Raw genomic sequence first — 18,278 nt, forward strand, 5'->3', positions numbered from 1 at the left:
AGCTTCTGCAAACAAAAGTATGCTGTAAAATATGCATAAGAACTTCAAAGCAGACCTGCAAATAAAAAGAGAACCAGCAATGCATATATGGAAAATAAATGTCCAAACCAGAACTTCTTCCAAATGAGAGTGGTTCTAAGGTGCCATAAGTAGCTTAACACTTACTGCTAAGAGTTTTCATATATATGCCAATGTGCATATATACAATAAACAGAAGCTGTGAAAAGGAGTATAGTTACATTTCTCTTTTTCAGTTGTGGAGCATTTGTTTCAGAAAATTAAGAAATATGGTCTTTGGCCTGGAATAGCCCAATACCACACTATGTTCACAATAAACAAGATACATTTGTTTATAAGCATGACCTCTAAATTTCTTACAACAGTACACGATTTAAAACAATAACTTTATTTCACACTTGCTCAAATATATAATGTGCTAAGAATTCTTTAATTATATATACACCCACAGCCAACCTTATCCAAAAGATCAAATTGATGCGTAAGTGATCACACATACCTACACATACGTAATCACACACACCTGATTTATACATTTTTATAAGCATTTCATTAAGTCTTTAAAAGCTATGCAAAATATATAGGTGTGATTTTTTTATATATATCATGGGTACAACAGGGAGGATCATATCCATCTTTAAATATAACATGAGATTTCATAATAATCCATTTGTTAGATCCCAAAGGGTAAATCTTAGAAGCATCAAATTCTCTATTCAGATAATGCGGTAAAGGCTAAAGCTCTGATTCTAGCTGAAAAGAGGATATATCTGTAACAAGTCTAATGACTAAACAGCTGCAGATTCTAAAAAGAGTTTTATGTTACTCTGAGGTAGGCACTAGTTTATGCTTTACATTTTCCATCCAGCAATATCTTTTCAGATGCATGTAAAGGGAAAAGCAACAATACTTAGAGAACTGGTCTGTGAGTCCCTCATTTAGTGAAGGGCAGTAAAAAGAGATATTTTTTAGATGCAATGTCATTTGCAGCAATCTCGTGGGTTATTTTTTCAAGTATCTGACTTTCTACCTCTTCAGACCATAAGCCAAAAAAGAGCAAGAAATCTATGGTTTATTCATCCTTTTAACTAAAACTGCCCAAGAAATCAGAGTTCACATTTAGAGTTGGTTTCCCAAGAGCAGAGATACCTGCTCTCATCTACTTTTATTATAGGCCCATCTTACTGGGACTAACAGTGTGCATTATGAGAACAAGGTACAGGTAACAAACATATATTTGCCAGATACAAGGAAAGATAAAAACAATATATTCAACTAATAGGACTTATTTTTACATAAAAGGCAAAAAGAGAGCTTAGATAAGGTTAAAAAAAAAAGTATGGGGAAACAATGATAGGAAGAAGTGGGACAAGACTGAGAGAACACTGTTGGAAGATTTGCATTATTATCAGAAATTTTTCAACTTTAAAACTCAAAGATTAAGAACTGAAGCGTCCATTTATTATACTGCATAAACAGAGCCATGGTATAAAAGGAAATATTGTGTTTTTTGAAAGAGTCAAATTTAACAACCTATTTCCCCTGAGTAGTATCCACTGAGGAATTTTATTTTTTTAAAGCTTCAGAAATTTATTATGACTCAAGGCAACTCATTAACAGTATAGAAATTCATTAGAGAGCTTTTCATTTGTTTAATTTCCAACTGCAGTAGTATTTCTTAACAAGGTATTCAAGTTCCTAAATTTATTTTGAGTATGTTTAATTTATCTTTTTAAGTTCTTAATCATCTTAAATCAATAACCACAGTATACAAACCATTTTTTGAGGATTTACCGGCCGAGATCTTCAGATAACTATTACCAATATAAGATACTTTGAACACCCAATTTTAACAGGAAATTCATTAAATTAAGAAAATTATGATCTAAAACCCAAAAATACATCAACTGTCATGAAACCTTATATCCAAAACATACTATTTTGTATAGCAGGAAAGAAAAAATAAATGTAAAAATGGTATCTTCTTTATTTATGCATATGTACACACACACATATATGTTATGATAGATAGATTTGAGAGTTTAAATTATGACTTGGGCTAAATTTTTAAACTCCTTTTAGACATAAGGAATTCCATTAGAAAATATCACAAAAAACTTTAACCTTTGGTCTTAACAAAATTATAAACAAAACAGCATGAGGCCAGATACTAATATTCAGACTAAATATACCATAACAAGAAAATATTTAACCTAACATTTAAAACTGTTACAGCTGCAATACTTGCCACCTTAAAGTTAGTCCCTGAGTCAAACATGCTTATCACTGAGCAACAACTATGGGAATCCTGAAAGAACTTCCCTGAAAAACTGGTGATTAGTATAATAGTCAAATAATCTATATCGTAAGATCAATTTCAAGATTATTCAAGGGTGACCAACAACAACCAATAATGATAATCATACATTATTATCTGAAGCCCTATTTCATAACCAAACACCTATCCACTACCTTTCAAAATGTAGATTCAGATCTACCAAAGATTGTAAGTTATTGGGTCTATGTGAAAAATAATGACTGAATGAAACTCCTTTCTCATAAGTAACTTGAACATAAATCTGTCACTACCTTGATTTCTTCTATATCATCTTTTCTCTCTTCCCATTAGGAAGCTTTTCACCTATAAACATAGGTCAACTGAGAAAAAACAGCATACGATTTCAAATAACTAATGACTACCTAATCATGAGAAAGCTTGTCCAAAAGTAGTCTTTTTCTGAGTTCACATGTTCATTCTACTTTATTAAGCGTCATTATCATAGCCAAACAGTTTTAATTATATGCCCACATACACAGAGCAATACATTAGTTTCTAAACAGTTCAACATATACATTATTTTCTTTTTAAAAAACCATGTACTTGCCTTGTGTCTGCATTTAAGTACAACTCCATAGGCTCCTACAACAAAAAGAAATAAAAACTTAGGGGCACATATACAAACTATAGCTCTTAGAGAAATAAAAGTTCTATAATACTTATATTGGTTATCAGTGTATGATATAATAATGATTCCTAAAATGACAATACTCTCCAGTGACAATGCAATGAGCCACACATAAACAAAATGTGGATATTAGTATATATTTTTCATAAAATGAGTATAAGCAACTCATTTACCCAACAAGTATCTTTAAATGTTTCTCTTTTTAGTGAAAACGTCACTTGAAAGATTTACAATTTAAGCTTAAAACTACTGGAGATAAGATTTGGACATAATAACTTTAAGAGTAAATGAAAAAAAAAAAAAAAACCTCAAAAGATTGTAGAAAACTTAAAATTTAAAAGCTAATTGTCTCCCAATAGTAAGCTCAGGTACCAAGCCTACCAAGTATGTTCTCACTCCTAGGAGACATTTAAGACCTCTTCCAGAATACTGGAATCTCTTTCCTGACAGGCAAAATAATATAGGCCTAAGCATTCCAGTTTAGTAACCTGCAGGAGTTGCTACATTTTTGCCATAAATACTCAGTACAAGCAAGGGTACAGGCCATAAGTAGTCCAAGGCTCTCTGGCCATTTATAGCCAAGCACTTCCACTTTCCTTGGTATACTCTGATGACATTCATCAATACAGTTTGGGTTACTAATCCTATTCCCTAGCCAGAAAACTACTTCTTTAAAATTTTTTTTTTTTTAAGATTTTATTTATTTATTTGACAGAGAGAGAGATCACAAGTAGGCAGAGAGGCAGGCAGAGAGAGAGAGGAGGAAGCAGGCTCCCTACTGAGCAGAGAGCCCAATGCGGGACTCGATCCCAGGACCCTGAGATCACGACCTGAGCCGAAGGCAGCGGCTTAACCCACTGAGCCACCCAGGCGCCTACTTCTTTAGAACAGAGTTGACAGCAAGATACCCAGGAAACTGAGGTCAGAGTCATATTGTGACAACCTAATTAGCAAAATTAAATGTAATGTATGATAACTTGAGGTTTGTAGAAATGTCAAGAACATTGACAGGCAAGGTCTGCATACATCTATGACAAGCAAACTTCAGACAGATGAGATTGGGAAATGTGTCTCAAACAGAATCCAAAGACCCAGAACAAGTCTCCCTCACTTTGGTGGAGATGGATGAATCTTATTATCTTAGTCAGGATGGAATCAGCTACTACAACTGTCCAACTTATTTTCACAATCATCACCAGGCAATCCTTCAGTCCCGATTTAACTGCTCATGCCAGTTTTTCTACAGAGCAAAAGTACACTGCCCAGGCTACAGGAATGTAGAGTTTACTAGACAGTTTTTAATTTCCATAATATGTATGTATTTCTTAGCCAAAAAGCATCTAAGGTGGTTTACAAAGAAAAAATATATAGCAATGATGGTTCTGACTATAACTAAAATTGACATACACTGATTTATAGAACAGTCTAGTAGTTTAGTTAATCTGAGCTAATTCCTAAGGAGATGATCACTTACAGGTATACTAAGAAAACCAAGGTTGTGATCCAGAAAAACTGGGGCCCAGAATTTGGAATGTTTCAACCTTGTTAAACCTTGTTCACCCTATGAGCTGACTGGCTCCAGTCAGTAGCTTTACTGCATTAGTTTCTAATTATAACACTTTGGGGAAAAAAACATACAAAAAAGGCAGCTATACAACACGGTAGACAAGACATCAAGAATGAATTTTACTGGGGTGCCTGGGTGACTCAGCGGGTTAAAGCCTCTGCCTTTGGCTCAGGTCGTGATCTCAGGGTCTTGGGATCGAGCCCCGTATCAGGCTCTCTGCTCAGCAGGGAGCCTGCTTTCTCCTCTCTCTCTGCCTGCCTCTCTGCCTACTTGTGATCTCTCTCCCTCTGTCAAATAAATAAATAAGATGTTTAAAAAAAAAAAGAATGAATTTTACTGGGATGCCAGGGAGGCTAAGTCAGTTAAGCATCTGTCTTCTGTTCAGGTTTGAGCCCCACATCAGACTCTGCTCAGCAGAGAGTCTGCTTCTCCCTCTCACTCTCCCTTTGTGTTCTTTCTCTCTCTCTCTCTCTCTCTCTCTCTCTCTAATAAATAAATAAATAAAATCTTTTTAAAAAGAAATTACTAAAACAAAAACAATGAATTTTATTTACATAATTATTATCAATGAAGAAAAGGAAAAGGAGTTGACTGGTATAGGAAGAAGGATTCATTCTTTTTATATGGTTTCAACTTCAGATCTTAAAGCAAGTACCCAATAATTAGACTCTATTTTTTTTTTGTTTTTTTTTAAAAGATTTTATTTATTTACTTGACAGGGATCACAAGTCGGCAGAGAGGCAGGCAGAGAGAGAGAGGAGAAAGCAGGCTCCCTGCTGAGCAGAGAGCCCAATGCGGGGCTCGATCCCAGGATCGATCAGGACCCGAGCTGAAGGCAGAGGCCCCAACCCACTGAGCCACCCAGGCACCCCAAGACTCTATTTGTTTTTAAGATTTATTTATTTATTAGAGAGAGAGAGAGAGAGAACAAGAGTACGGGGGTGGGGCGCAGTGGGGGTGTTACACACAGAGGGAAAGGGAGAGAGAATCCCAAGCAGACTCCATGCCCAGCACAGGGCACAATCTCACAGCCCTGAGCCAAAACCAGAATCAGGCACTTAACCAACTACACGGCCCAGTCACCCCAGACTCCATTTTAATTGTTTCTATTTATTTGAAAAGGGTTTAACTACTTAATATTAAAATCTATTAACAGCTTTGCTGTTCACAGGTAAATCTTCAAAACTTTTTAAAATTCACATTTATTTGAAAATTCATAAAATAAAAAATTTTATAACACTTGCTTTGAAGTCATAAATGCTAGGGGCTCCTGGGTGGCTCAGTCAGATATGCCTGTGACTCTTGATTTTGGCTCAGGTCATGATCTCAGGTTTGTGAGATCAAGGCCCACACTGGGCTCCAGGCTGGGTGTAAAGCCTGCTTAAGAGTCTCTCTCTCCCTCTATCCCTCCTTCCCTTCCCCCTCTTAAAAAAAACATAAATAAATGTTAAAAAACCATAATTATAATCACTCACACACTGTTAACAAAATCATTTCTCAAAATCTCCATAAAGTTATCTTTAAGTCAAAAGCAAAAATTACTAAGAAGGAAAAATCAAGGGGGTGGCTGTGTGGCTCAGTGGGTTAAGCATCTGCCTTTGCTCAAGTCATGATCCCAGGGTCCAGTGATTGGCCCTCCCCAGCTCAGGGGGGAGTTGATTTCTCTTTCTCCCTCCGCCCCGCCCCCACTCCACCTGGGGCTCTCTCCTGCTCTAATAAATAAAATCCTAAAAAAAAAAAAGACAGAAAATCAGGATGACTTATGAAAAATGAATGACCATATTTCATCAAATTAATGATATCATTAATCATAAGCATTAGTTCATGTACTACTGGGGGGAAAAGATCTGCCAATTGAACCATGACATGCTATGGATTATAACACACATCCTGATTTCAGAAATGTTAAAATATAACCAAGTTGTGTGCTTCAAAATTTATAAAAATGTGGTTTGTCATTCTCAAGAAGTTATTCATTTATTTACCATGTATTAAGTGAAATTTAATTTATACAAATAAATTTTAAGTTATCCAAGATCAACTTGATATAAAAATAAAATGTAACAAAAAATTATAGACTAAGAAACCCCAATCGCTGATGAAAACAATGAAATGAAGGCAGCCCTGGGGAACCTGGCTGGCTCATCAGAAGAGTATGCAACTCCTGACCTTGGGCTTATGAGTCTGAACCCCACCTTCAGTGCAGAGATCACATTAAAAAAATAAAATCTTTAAAAAAAAAAGAAAAGAAAAGAAAAAAGAAATGAAGGCAGACTTAAGAAATATCTGATTTATTAAATTTTAAAGGGTTTTAAAATATTAACTTTCAATTGAATAAAACCCAAATAGCACAATTTTATTTTTAGTATTTCACTTAAGCACATACCTGAATTAATATAGGTAAAATTAATAGGATCTGAATTGTAACTTTTTCAGTAGTAGGTATAACTATATACATTACTCAGAAACTCAAGGAATGCTAAACTTACCTTCACCTACAACCCCAAGGATCTCAAATTTATTCATCACATTACCAATGTTAGGAATCTTCATGAAGACAAACTCCTCTTTTGATGCAAGCCACAGAACATGGCATCAAGAAAGAACTTCAGAGAACGTCGTGAAGTAGAATCAAAATGTCAAAGGAAGAAATTCTCACAGGTTGGCAGGGACTTTCACATATTTGTTTTAATGTGAAGTATTAAATGATTCCCTGAAAGAGAAAACACAAAAGTCCTAAGTTTTATATTCAGCACTCTAATAATCTATCCTACTGTTTTGTACAGTTTTTTTAAAAATCATGTTAATGTTTCATAAACCAAAAAAAAGAAAGAAAGGAAAAAAATGATAATAAGAGAGAAGAACCCAAAATGGAACAAAAACAAATGTACCTAATTGTATTTGAAATGAATAACATAACCATCACCCCAAAGGGGAGGGTGGGAATTCACTCCAGGTAACTTTTGGAAAACAATGTTTTAACTACATATTCTCTCAAGCTAAAACAAAAAAATTATCTATAAACAAATACCACACTTAGATACTTGTTTTTACACAGAGATATGAAATTATGTGCATTCTCAGACTGAGCAAATAAAAATAACTAACATTGTGGATAATAAGAGTTTGGCTTCTTATTCTCATAAAAATAAGTTACAAATATGAAAAAGGATGAAGGCTTGGAATCAGAGCTAACCACAGGAGCTCGGTTCTTAATATAGAGATGCAGAAACAGACATAAATGTGTGTAAATATACATACACACATATATATATTCCCCAGCTCTGTCTGCTGAGGAGACCTAGGAGCAATGACACTCCAGTATCCCATTACCACAGCTAGTGCACCCAAAAAAGGTACCAGTTTCCTCAGAGAAATGGCTGATTCCCAGGCAAGAGCAAGGAAAAGTACAATATGTGCCCAGGATATACTTCTGTGGTGCCGGAAAGGCTGGTAATGCTCAAAGAATGACAGGAGCGTGTCTGAAGGACACAGGGGTCAGCTTGAGTCACTTCTGGTCAAATGAGAAACAACTAAACAACAAAACAAATGAAAATCGTAGATGATAAACTACATAATAAAATAAAAGCATACCAGTCCTTACTTACATAAATAACTGAGGGGAGAAGGAAAAGCTCTGAGAGTGTAATTCCAAATAATAAATGTAGTGATGGAATTAGAAAATCACCATTTGGCAAACACCCTGGTAATAATTATTTCAGGCAAGTATCATCAACATACCCTGAAACTAGTGGTTCAAAGTTTGATGGAAAACAGGATATTATCTAGTCTCAAAGTAGCTCCACTACAAAATACCCACGAATTAAAAAGGGAAAAATAGTAATTTCATAGTGAAGAATCCTGCCAGATACCACCTTAATTAAGTGATCAAAGCTAACATCGTCAATAATAGAACAAGTCAACATCATAAACCTCCTGATAGGATACAACACATCACTTCTGTGGCAGTCCTTCCAAAAAGGTAAAACAGACAAGCCCAAACTGAGGGACGTTCTACTAAGTAACTGACCTGTATTCTTTAAAAATGTCTAGGTTATAAAGGACAAGGAACCAAGTAACTGTTCCACAAAAGAAGATTAGGAGACGTGTTAACTAAATACAATGTATGATCCTGGACTGGATTAAACCAGGACAAAAAAATATTTTTTTATTAAAATTTTTATAAGTGATGTACATGTGACTGTAGTTAATAATATTATTTGAAAGTTGTTAAGAGAGTAGATCTTCAAAGTTCTCATCATAAGCAATAAAAATTGTTAACTATGTAGTGATGAATGTTAACTAGACTTACTGTGATCATTTCACAATATATACAAATATCAAATCACTATGTTGTAGACTTGAAACTAGTATGTTACATGTCAGTAACAGTTCAATTGATGAATAAGGTACAGCCCAGAATCTCTAGAATAAGACAGTCAAATAAAAAATTTAACAAACAAAAAAAGAACAAACACCAACATTTTTGGAGATAAAGTTTGCAGCTTAAACCATTCAGGAAAAAAATAGTAAGTACATGTGTATGGAGGAAGAAACAAAGAATGAATAAAATGTTAATATGTGGGGAATCTGGGTCAAGGGTCTATGACTCTGTACTATCCATGCAACTCTTTTATTTAAAAATAAGTTATTTTGCTTAAAAAAACAACTATGCTATCTTTATGAAAAATCACAGCTGTACCAACATAAAATATTGGTTTAAAAGGAAGAAATAAATCAAAACCAATAAATTCTTTGCTGCCTATGAAATTTGAAGCTTTTTAAAAATAAGAGTACCCATGTAGTGTGGAAAAGTACTGACTTAAAGCATGCCTTTTCATATGCTGATGAAAATACAAACTGGGACAAGCTTTCTTAAGAGAAGTATGCCCATAATTAAATGTTTTGAAATGTTTATAGCATGATAGAAGTATCTGACAAAAATGTACAATGAAGATCATTCATAAAGGCAAAATATTATAGTCCCTTTAAAAATTAAGAATATGACAGAAGTCCTACTGTTAATGCTTATTAACACTATTATTAAACATTACCCTAATGAGTTTTAGTGATCTCAGTAAAATAAGAAAAAATGAATATAACATATTGGATTGGAAAGAGAAGCAAAACAGAATTAACAGATAATATTGCCTAGATTAAAAATTCAAAGAAATTTACAAATTACTCAAATTATAAATGTTAACAAAGTAGTTGAATATAAGCTTAATATACTCAATATAAAATAACAACTGTATATATAACATTGATGTAAAAATCAATAAACAGAAAATGTAATTTTTAAAAGCACATCTATAACAAAAGAGGCACTAAAGATTTAGCATAACAAAAAATGTTCAAAACCCCTATTCAAATATAACTCTATTCAAAGGCATCCAAGAAGACCTAAACAAACAGAGTTATCTCAGCTTTGAGACTGGAAGACTCAATACTATAAAGATGACAATTCTCTCCATATTAATCTATACAGTCAATTGGATTCCAATCAAAATCCCAACAAGGCTTTCTGAGGAATTAAGACAAGCTGATTCTAAAATATATATAGAAAAACAGAGTTCCAAATACTGCCAAAACCCTCCTAATATGAAAAGTAGGAAGACTCGACCTTGAAGGTAAGATTTGGTAGGATGTTCTACCAAATATATTAAGGCTTAACACTGAATTACAGAAATTAAGACAGGATGGGGTATCTGGCTGGCTTAGTAGCAGAGCACGAGACTCTTGATCTTGGGGTTGTGATTTTGAGGCCCATGTTGGGTGCAGAGATCATCAAAATAAAATAGAAAGAAACTAAGACAGAGCAGTCTTCGCACAGAAACAAATTTGGTAGTGAAACTGATGTGCAAGCCTGCACAGAGACCATACTTCCGTATCCCTATGGATCCACACTCAACTACACCTTCAGTCTGTTTCCACACAAGAATCTTTAGGGTTAAGTCAGATCATGTCACTGCTCTGCTCAAAACCCTCAAATGGCCTCACATATTATGAGTGAAAGTCAAAGTACACATGAGCCACAAGGCCTTAAACTCCCCACGTCGGACATCGGTGACTCTTCGCTCCCTTGGCTCACTGCGCTCCAGGAACAATGATCTCCTTTCAGTTCAATACAGGACAAGAAAGTCACAGTTATACCTAATGCTAAATAGTTCTCTGTCATGCTAATGTTTACTTTAGGTCAGTATCTCATTTTTCATTCAACATTTACAAATAATGCCTAATAGAAGGCAACAGAAAGCAGATACTATACTTGGTTTAGAAAACTTTAGTTTATGGGGCACCTGGGTGGCTCAGTCAGTTAAGCGTCGGTATCTTGATTTTGGCTCAGGTCATGCATGATCTCAAGGTCATGAGATCAAGCCCTGCATACAGCTCCACACTCAGCACAGATTCAGCTTGAGTTTCTCTCTCTCCCTCTCACTCTGCCCCCCAACCCATGCTCGCTCACTCTCTCTCCAAAATAAATAAATAAATCTTTTTTAAAAAAATCTTTAGCTCAATAGAACAAATCTTTTCGATAATACTGACATTTAGACAAAATGTCATAATCTCAGAAAAATATTAATATTTATCCCACTCATTCATTAAACAAATAATTACTGAATGCTTAATACATTTCAGAGAATCGGTAAATCGGACACACAAGACAGTGGTGAACAAGATAGACACACGGTCCTTACCTCACAGGGCTTTACATTTTGCTGGGCATGGGGTGGGGTGGGGGGCTGGGGAGTAAGATTATCATCAGATACTGACACTTGTTACAAAGGGAAGGGAGAAAGGAGTGATTTCTCAGAGGCCTCTCTAAAAGTGTGAATATTTGAAGTAAAACATACTAGTAACAAGAAGGAGCCAGCTATACAAAGATCTAAGTCAGTCACATTACAGGTAAAAGAGGCTCAGAGTACCTCTGAAAATGAGTTATTCTTTCATTTTCTATAGCTGATTTGGAAGAACACCCAGAAAGCATTTCAATATCCCACTTTCTGCCAATAATGGCCTGGCTCATTTCAAAGGAACCTTGAGATTAAAAATTAAATCATTCCCACTAAGAAGACCCAGCCCCCCCAAAAGGTATGTACCTAAGTACATAAAAGAACATTTGGTCCCACCTATTCTCTATAGAAATCAAAATTGAGTACTGCAAACTGAGAATCAGAATTCAAACGTGTGAGGTAAATACATAACATAGGTGTCGAGCAGTCTTTTAACTACCAGTATTCATACTGAGAAAAAAGCCGTAAGCCAAACTGGATTTCATTACAATTTTATATGACTAACACTGAGTAATTTTTAAGACCTAAAAACTCAGATACTTTAGCTTCAACTAACTAAATAACCTAGATGAAATGTCCCTTTGAGGACAAATACAAACACTGGAGAAAATACTTTTTTAAAACAGTCTCAAAACCCCAAAGACTTAAGATTATAAAGAATTAGCTGGTTGAAATCAAAGCAAAAGGACAGGATCCAGAGATGTACTCCAAACCACCCAAAATGGTTTCAGCTCTCAGGCACTTGAAGATCCAGGGGGGAAAAAAAAAAAAATGGGAGGAAAAAATGCTCCTAAAACCTTTAAAAATCCAGAAGCAAAATTCGAAGGCAAGAGTGCCAAATTTCTATAAGCCACCACTCACTCAAAGCAGAAACCTAAGAGCTACACTTCCAGGATAAATGGAAGCAGGAATAAACCAGCCATTGGACAGACGTGAATTACAGTTTCATGTTAGCTGCAAAATAAACCACTGACTTACTGAGGTGGCTCCCCATTCAGACTGGTAATGGCACAGGTATTTGCAAAGGGGGAGCGTGAAGAAAACCAAGTCTCTGCAGAAAGATAGCAACCTGGGCCTCACAATATTGCTACAAGTCCTCTTCCTTTACACTAAGCAGTATATCACAAGATACCAAGATCAAGAGCCAAACAGAAATGACCAAAACAGAAAATGACTCAGAAAGATGTGTAATATCAGAATTATCAGCAGGGCTAAACTACTAAAAACCCAAAGGTTGAGCATTTTGACAGAACTGGTAGGTCCAAAAGGTGAAAGACCAAATTTGAAAAATAAATTAGAATTCCAGAACTGAAAGAATAACAGCAAAGGTACTCAATAGTTCAAAGAGAAACCTTCAGGATATAGATCATTTTGGACATATTTTTTAAACTTGACCAAACGAACATTGTAGACTGTACCAAATAAATTTGGAATGCCTTTTTCCTCCCCCAAACATATACAAAATATTTTTAAAAACTGGTATGTCGGGCGCCTGGGTGGCTCAGTGGGTTAAGCCGCTGCCTTCGGCTCAGGTCATGATCTCAGGGTCCTGGGATCGAGTCCCGCATCGGGCTCTCTGCTCAGCAGGGAGCCTGCTTCCCTCTCTCTCTCTGCCTGCCTCTCTGCCTACTTGTGATTTCTCTCTGTCAAATAAATAAATAAAATCTTAAAAAAAAAAAAAATTAAAAAAAAAAAACTGGTATGTCCTAGGTCATAACACAGTTCAAAATAAACACAAGGATTGAAGTACGAGGTTCTCCCTGCACAAAGCAAACAGGCAAAAAATCGATCACAAAAGAAATAACTAAAGAATATTCATATGTTTGAAAATTAATAAACTCTTAAAATAATCCATAAATCAGTCAAAAAACAAATCATAACAGAAAAATACGGGGCACCTGGTTGACTCAGTCAGGAGAACATGCAATTCTTTTACCTCAGGGTCGTGAGTTCAAGCTCCACATTGGGTATGGAGCTTACTTACCTTTAAAAAATAATAATAACAAAAATATAAATTTATGGGAAGACACTGAAGCAATGCTGGGGTGGTGGGGACTAAGAGTCTTATATATGCATATATCACAAAATACTAAAAATTAAAATTAATAAACCAAGCATCAATATCAAGAGGTTAAAAAAAAAAAACAGAAAAATAAATCCAGAGAAAATATAAAGAAATCATCAAGAGTAAAAATTCATGAGGGCGACTGGGTGGCTCAGTGGGTTAAGCCGCTGCCTTCGGCTCAGGTTGTGGTCTCGGGGTCCTGGGATCAAGTCCCGCATCGGGCTCTCTGCTCAGCAGGGAGCCTGCTTCCTCCTCTCTCTCTCTGCCTGCCTCTCTGCCTACTTGTGATCTCTCTCTGTCAAATAAATAAATTAAATCTTTAAAAAAAAAAAAAAAGAGTAGGGACGCCTGGGTGGCTCAGTTGGTTAAGCAGCTGCCTTTGGCTCAGGTCATGATCCCAACGTCCTGGGATCGAGTCCCGCATCGGGCTCCTTGCTCAGCAGGGAGCCTGCTTCTCCCTCTGCCTCTGCCTGCCATTCTGTCTACCTGTGCTTGCTCTCGTTCCCTCTCTCTCTCTGACAAATAAATAAAATCTTTAAAAAAAAAAAAAAGAGTAAAAATTCATGAAATAGAAAACAAACAATAAGGAGATTTTTAAAAAGAAAAAAAAAAAAGAGCTGGATCTTAGAAATCAACTTTGGAACTAATCAACGGAAAAAGAATTCAGCCCAGCCAACGTCTAGTCACAGGCTTATAATATCCTGAGTAGAGAACCCAGCCACACACTTTTGATATACATAACTGAGCTAATATACCGATGCCGCTTTAAGCTGTTAAGCCTGTAGTAACTGATTACAAAACAAAAGAAACCAATACAATCATATTGTTTCATTTATACACAGTCTTATAACAGGCAAAGCTGAACTACAAACTACATGGTGAATCTGTTTTTTAAAAAGTTAAGTGACTTTTTCTTATAAAAATCAGGATATGACTGGTAGGGAGGAGTTGAGATCAACAAGTGATAAGATAGAGGGCTTTCTGAGACACTAGGAATGCTCTATTTTCTTGAATTCAATGATAGTTAAATACACATTCATTAGAGTGTACATTTATTTTTTTATGTATTTCTATGTTGTTATATTCCTCAATAAAATAAACTTTTAAGAAGTCCCAGAGTTAATTCTGATAATGACATCATATATGAATAGCTTCTTGGTCATTTATATGGAAAAATAAAAAATAAAAATAAAAAATAACTTTTTATCAAAGATAAAGCATTTCAATATTACACGAACCAAAAAAGTTTAACTGACCTCTCTCTGAGGTTCAGACTTCACATAATATACAGTCTCTAGTGTTGGGTATCAACAAAACCAAAAACTCTCAGTGATGCAAAATCCAGATGAACACACTCTAAAACAATGCCAGATAAGGAGCTGGTAAGAAAACTAAGTTTGCCTTTGATGAGAAATAATGGACATCTAAATATCTGAAGATTCTTTGAGAAAGAGGGAACAGAGCAGATATTTATTTTAGGGGGAAGAACTAAGATCAAAGGTACAAATGAAAAGGAGACAGATGTCAGCTCAGTAGTGACTAGACATCAATGAACCATCAATATTCATGCATTCTTATAAATATCTTATAAATATATATAAATATAAAAAATTTATATTTGTAAAAATATTTTTATAAATATAAAAATGTAAATTCTTATAAATATTTATAAGATGCTTCAGGGTACAGCAGTGGGCCAGCCCACTGTAAATGCTTCAGGGTACAGCACTGAACACAGATAAGGCCCTTGCTCTCACAGAGCCTAATGAGGGAAGAGAGACAATAAACCAATAAACATGATCATTCCAGGCACTAAGTATTACAAAGGAAAGAAAACAGTCTTCCAATATAGGGGGTGGGTGGAGGGGGGATGCCATGACCCTCTTTTAGATAGAGTGGCCTGGGAAAGGCCTGCTGAGAAGTTGAGATTTGAGCAAAATCTGTTTAATGTAAAGAAACAAGCCATAGGAACAGGGATGGATAAAGAGCGTTCCAGGAAGTACAAAGACCCACAGTTTGATAATTTCAAGGAACAAAGACGACCTGTGATCTGAAGCACAGCAGACAAGAAGGGGACCAGCAGGGGGCAGGAAGAGGCTGCTGGATGCGCTTTGGACTGGCCATGGTAGAAAAGCCATGCACTCAACTAGATGTCCTGTAAGATCCCTTCCAACATGAAAATTCTAAGAATCTCTCAAAAACTTTAAGGTTTTTTAAAATTAGTATTAACTTTATAAACAAGTAACAAAATAAACTTCGAAGTGGATGTGTTCCGCACTAAGAGATACACCTAGAATTAAGCAAACTTGCCTGTGTACTGGCAAGCAAGTACCTACAAGAACTGACAAAAACGGAAGGCTGATAATTTATTTTATGTATTATTAGTACTGAATTTAAGAGTTGCCTGGGCCTTGAATGTTTCCTTTGTGCTGAAATTATAATCTTCATCTCAACGAGTCTTTTCTTCTTCCCAAAGAGAGTACAAAATCCATTGAATCATGACTTTTGTTCTCATCTCTGGCATTGTTTTTATACATACAAATAAGAGAACCATTTTGTCACTCAAAACTGCACAGGAACAGGGAGGCTGGGTGGCTCAGTTGGTTAAGCAGCTGCCTTCAGCTCAGGTCATGGAGACCCGCACCCGCACCGGGCTCTCTGCTCAGCAGGGAGCCTGCTTCTCCCTTTCTCTCTGCCTGCTGCTCTGTCTGCTTGTGATCTCTCTCTCTCTCGCTCTCTCTCTGTCAAATAAATAAATATAAATAATAAAATCTTTTTAAAAACTGCACAAGGATGAATTTGGTACATGACAAAACTTGTAACAACATTTAAATGGTTTGAAAGCATCTTAAAACTCATGATCGATCCATGTATAAACCATGTCTATGGAAAGCACAGCCTTGCAATAAAAAAATCCTAATTACTCTCCTTAGAAAATTTCTCCATGTTGCAAGTAAGTGAGGAGAAAAATGCACTAGTTTTCCTCCTAGATGTGACCACATCGCCCATAATTAATAATTTTGCTTTATTCTACCAAGAGTGGAAAAAGTGATTTATCAATCCATTCTCTATAAATCAATTCCCATTATTATATCCAACTGCTATTTGACTATCATGAGTAAAGTATACACAGTTTAATACATAAACATTTCAAACTTCCAAACATATACCTTACCTCCCCACTCTTTACCTTCACAGTCTATCCACAAGGTAGGAAATTCAGTAAAAACTCAATGGATCTCCTTCTAACCAGCTACCTGATATTCTGCCTAAGCACTGCCAATCCTACAGAACTCTTTAGTTTTCTGAGACTCCAAAGGCCTCAGGATTCAAACTGAATAAAAGAGCTAAACTCAGATCAGAGAAATTCAGGGTTTAAACTAATACTGTCCTATTTTTTTTAAGTTTTTACTTAAGTAATCTCTATACCCCACGTGGGGCTCAAACTCATGACCATGAGATCAACAGTTCCATGCTCTTTCAACTGAGCCAACCAGGTGCTCCAATAATGTACTATTTAAGACAAGCTACTGGCTAAAAATGTTTTGAATGAATAGAATACATAAGTATCAACTTTATCATGGTTTCCATGGGGTAATTTGTTCTAACCTCCAAATTCCAAGTAACTGATTTTAAAATAAACTTACAGAAGTTGGGGACCACCTAGATATTGCTGAGTTGATATGGATCAGAAAATAGAACTAAGTTATTGTTCTACTCAAAAAAAAAAAAAAAAAACCACAACAACAAAAAACTAACATTCACCTGAAAAAAGACAGAAGGAATTGAAGGCCAAGAGTGAAGAACACTCGCAGGATTTAAATGAAATCAAGACCATTGGCCTAGATACATTTCATCCCTGAAATGCTTTAAGACTTCGGAGATGAGATTGCGGAACCTTAGTGGTATTGAGCAAGTCCTACAGAAAAGATGAGAAAGATCAGCCTAGAGCAAAACAGTCTCTTTTTTCAGAAAGGGTAAAATGGTACATTCTGTAAACACTGCATCTGAGAACTTCTAATGAAACAATCATTCAATAAATGTCTTGAGAGCTAACCATATGCTAGGCACTGGAACAGACACTAGGAATATATCAGTAAAGGAAACAGACAAGACTCCTTATTTTATGGAGTTTATTAAAGTATCACGCAATAAGCATAACATCGCAAATATAAGTCCTTTGGAAAAGAGACATAAGGTGCTACAAGGGCTTGTAATAGGGTTGCCACCTATTAGGGAAGGTCGGCTTTTCCAGAGAAAGTGTCCAGTGAGCTAAGATCTGTAGGAAAATTAAACATAAACTTATGGAGGACGAGGAACGCTCCAGGAGAAAACAATTTACATCAAAGTCCTAAGTCAGAAGGGAACATGACAGAAATGAGATGCTCAACAGCAGTGGGGATGAGGTAGTTAATAACCTAGTACCAGGTGCAACTGGAGAAATAGATTAGGTTATTTTATATAGTTATCTTTATCATAAGACACAAGGAGACACAGGAGGGTTTTGAATACTGGGAGGAGTGGGTGCAGGGGCTGGTGTGACAATCAGATGATACGTGTTTGGAAAAAATCATACAAGATACAAAGAGGCAAATGTCTCATTACATGGAAGAGAAGATGCCAGTTTGGGGGCATAACAAGTAGAAAGCCATAGCAGACACCCAGGTGAAGAATTAGGGCAGGATGGACTTAGTTGGTAGATATAAAGAAAATGAGTAGATTAAGAAATACTTTTGGAGGGGAAACCAATACAGCTCAGGATGGATTAGAGATGGAAAGTATAAGAGAAAACAAGGATAGGCGCATGGCTGGTTCAATGGGAAGAGCATGTGACTCTTGATGTTGGGTTATGAGTTCGAGCTTCACAT

At 35.8% G+C, this 18,278-nt stretch overlaps 1 protein-coding gene across 4 annotated transcripts in view; it reads right to left on the minus strand.

Moving 5' to 3' along the window:
• CDKL5 (cyclin dependent kinase like 5) overlaps nt 1-18,278 on the minus strand; it is a 206,227-nt gene that overhangs the window by 120,285 nt on the left and 67,664 nt on the right. For all 4 annotated transcript variants that reach the window (XM_044235916.1, XM_044235915.1, XM_044235914.1 and 1 more), the window contains exons 2-3: nt 7,041-7,264; nt 2,904-2,938 (exon numbers count right to left, since the gene is read on the minus strand). In XM_044235916.1, the coding sequence (XP_044091851.1) occupies nt 2,904-2,938; nt 7,041-7,104 (99 nt within the window). In that variant the 5' untranslated portion in view covers nt 7,105-7,264. The remainder of the gene's footprint in view (nt 1-2,903; nt 2,939-7,040; nt 7,265-18,278) is intronic.

The sequence above is a fragment of the Neovison vison genome, chromosome X (genome assembly GCF_020171115.1).
Source record: "Neovison vison isolate M4711 chromosome X, ASM_NN_V1, whole genome shotgun sequence".
Classification (NCBI taxonomy): Eukaryota; Metazoa; Chordata; class Mammalia; order Carnivora; family Mustelidae; genus Neogale; species Neogale vison.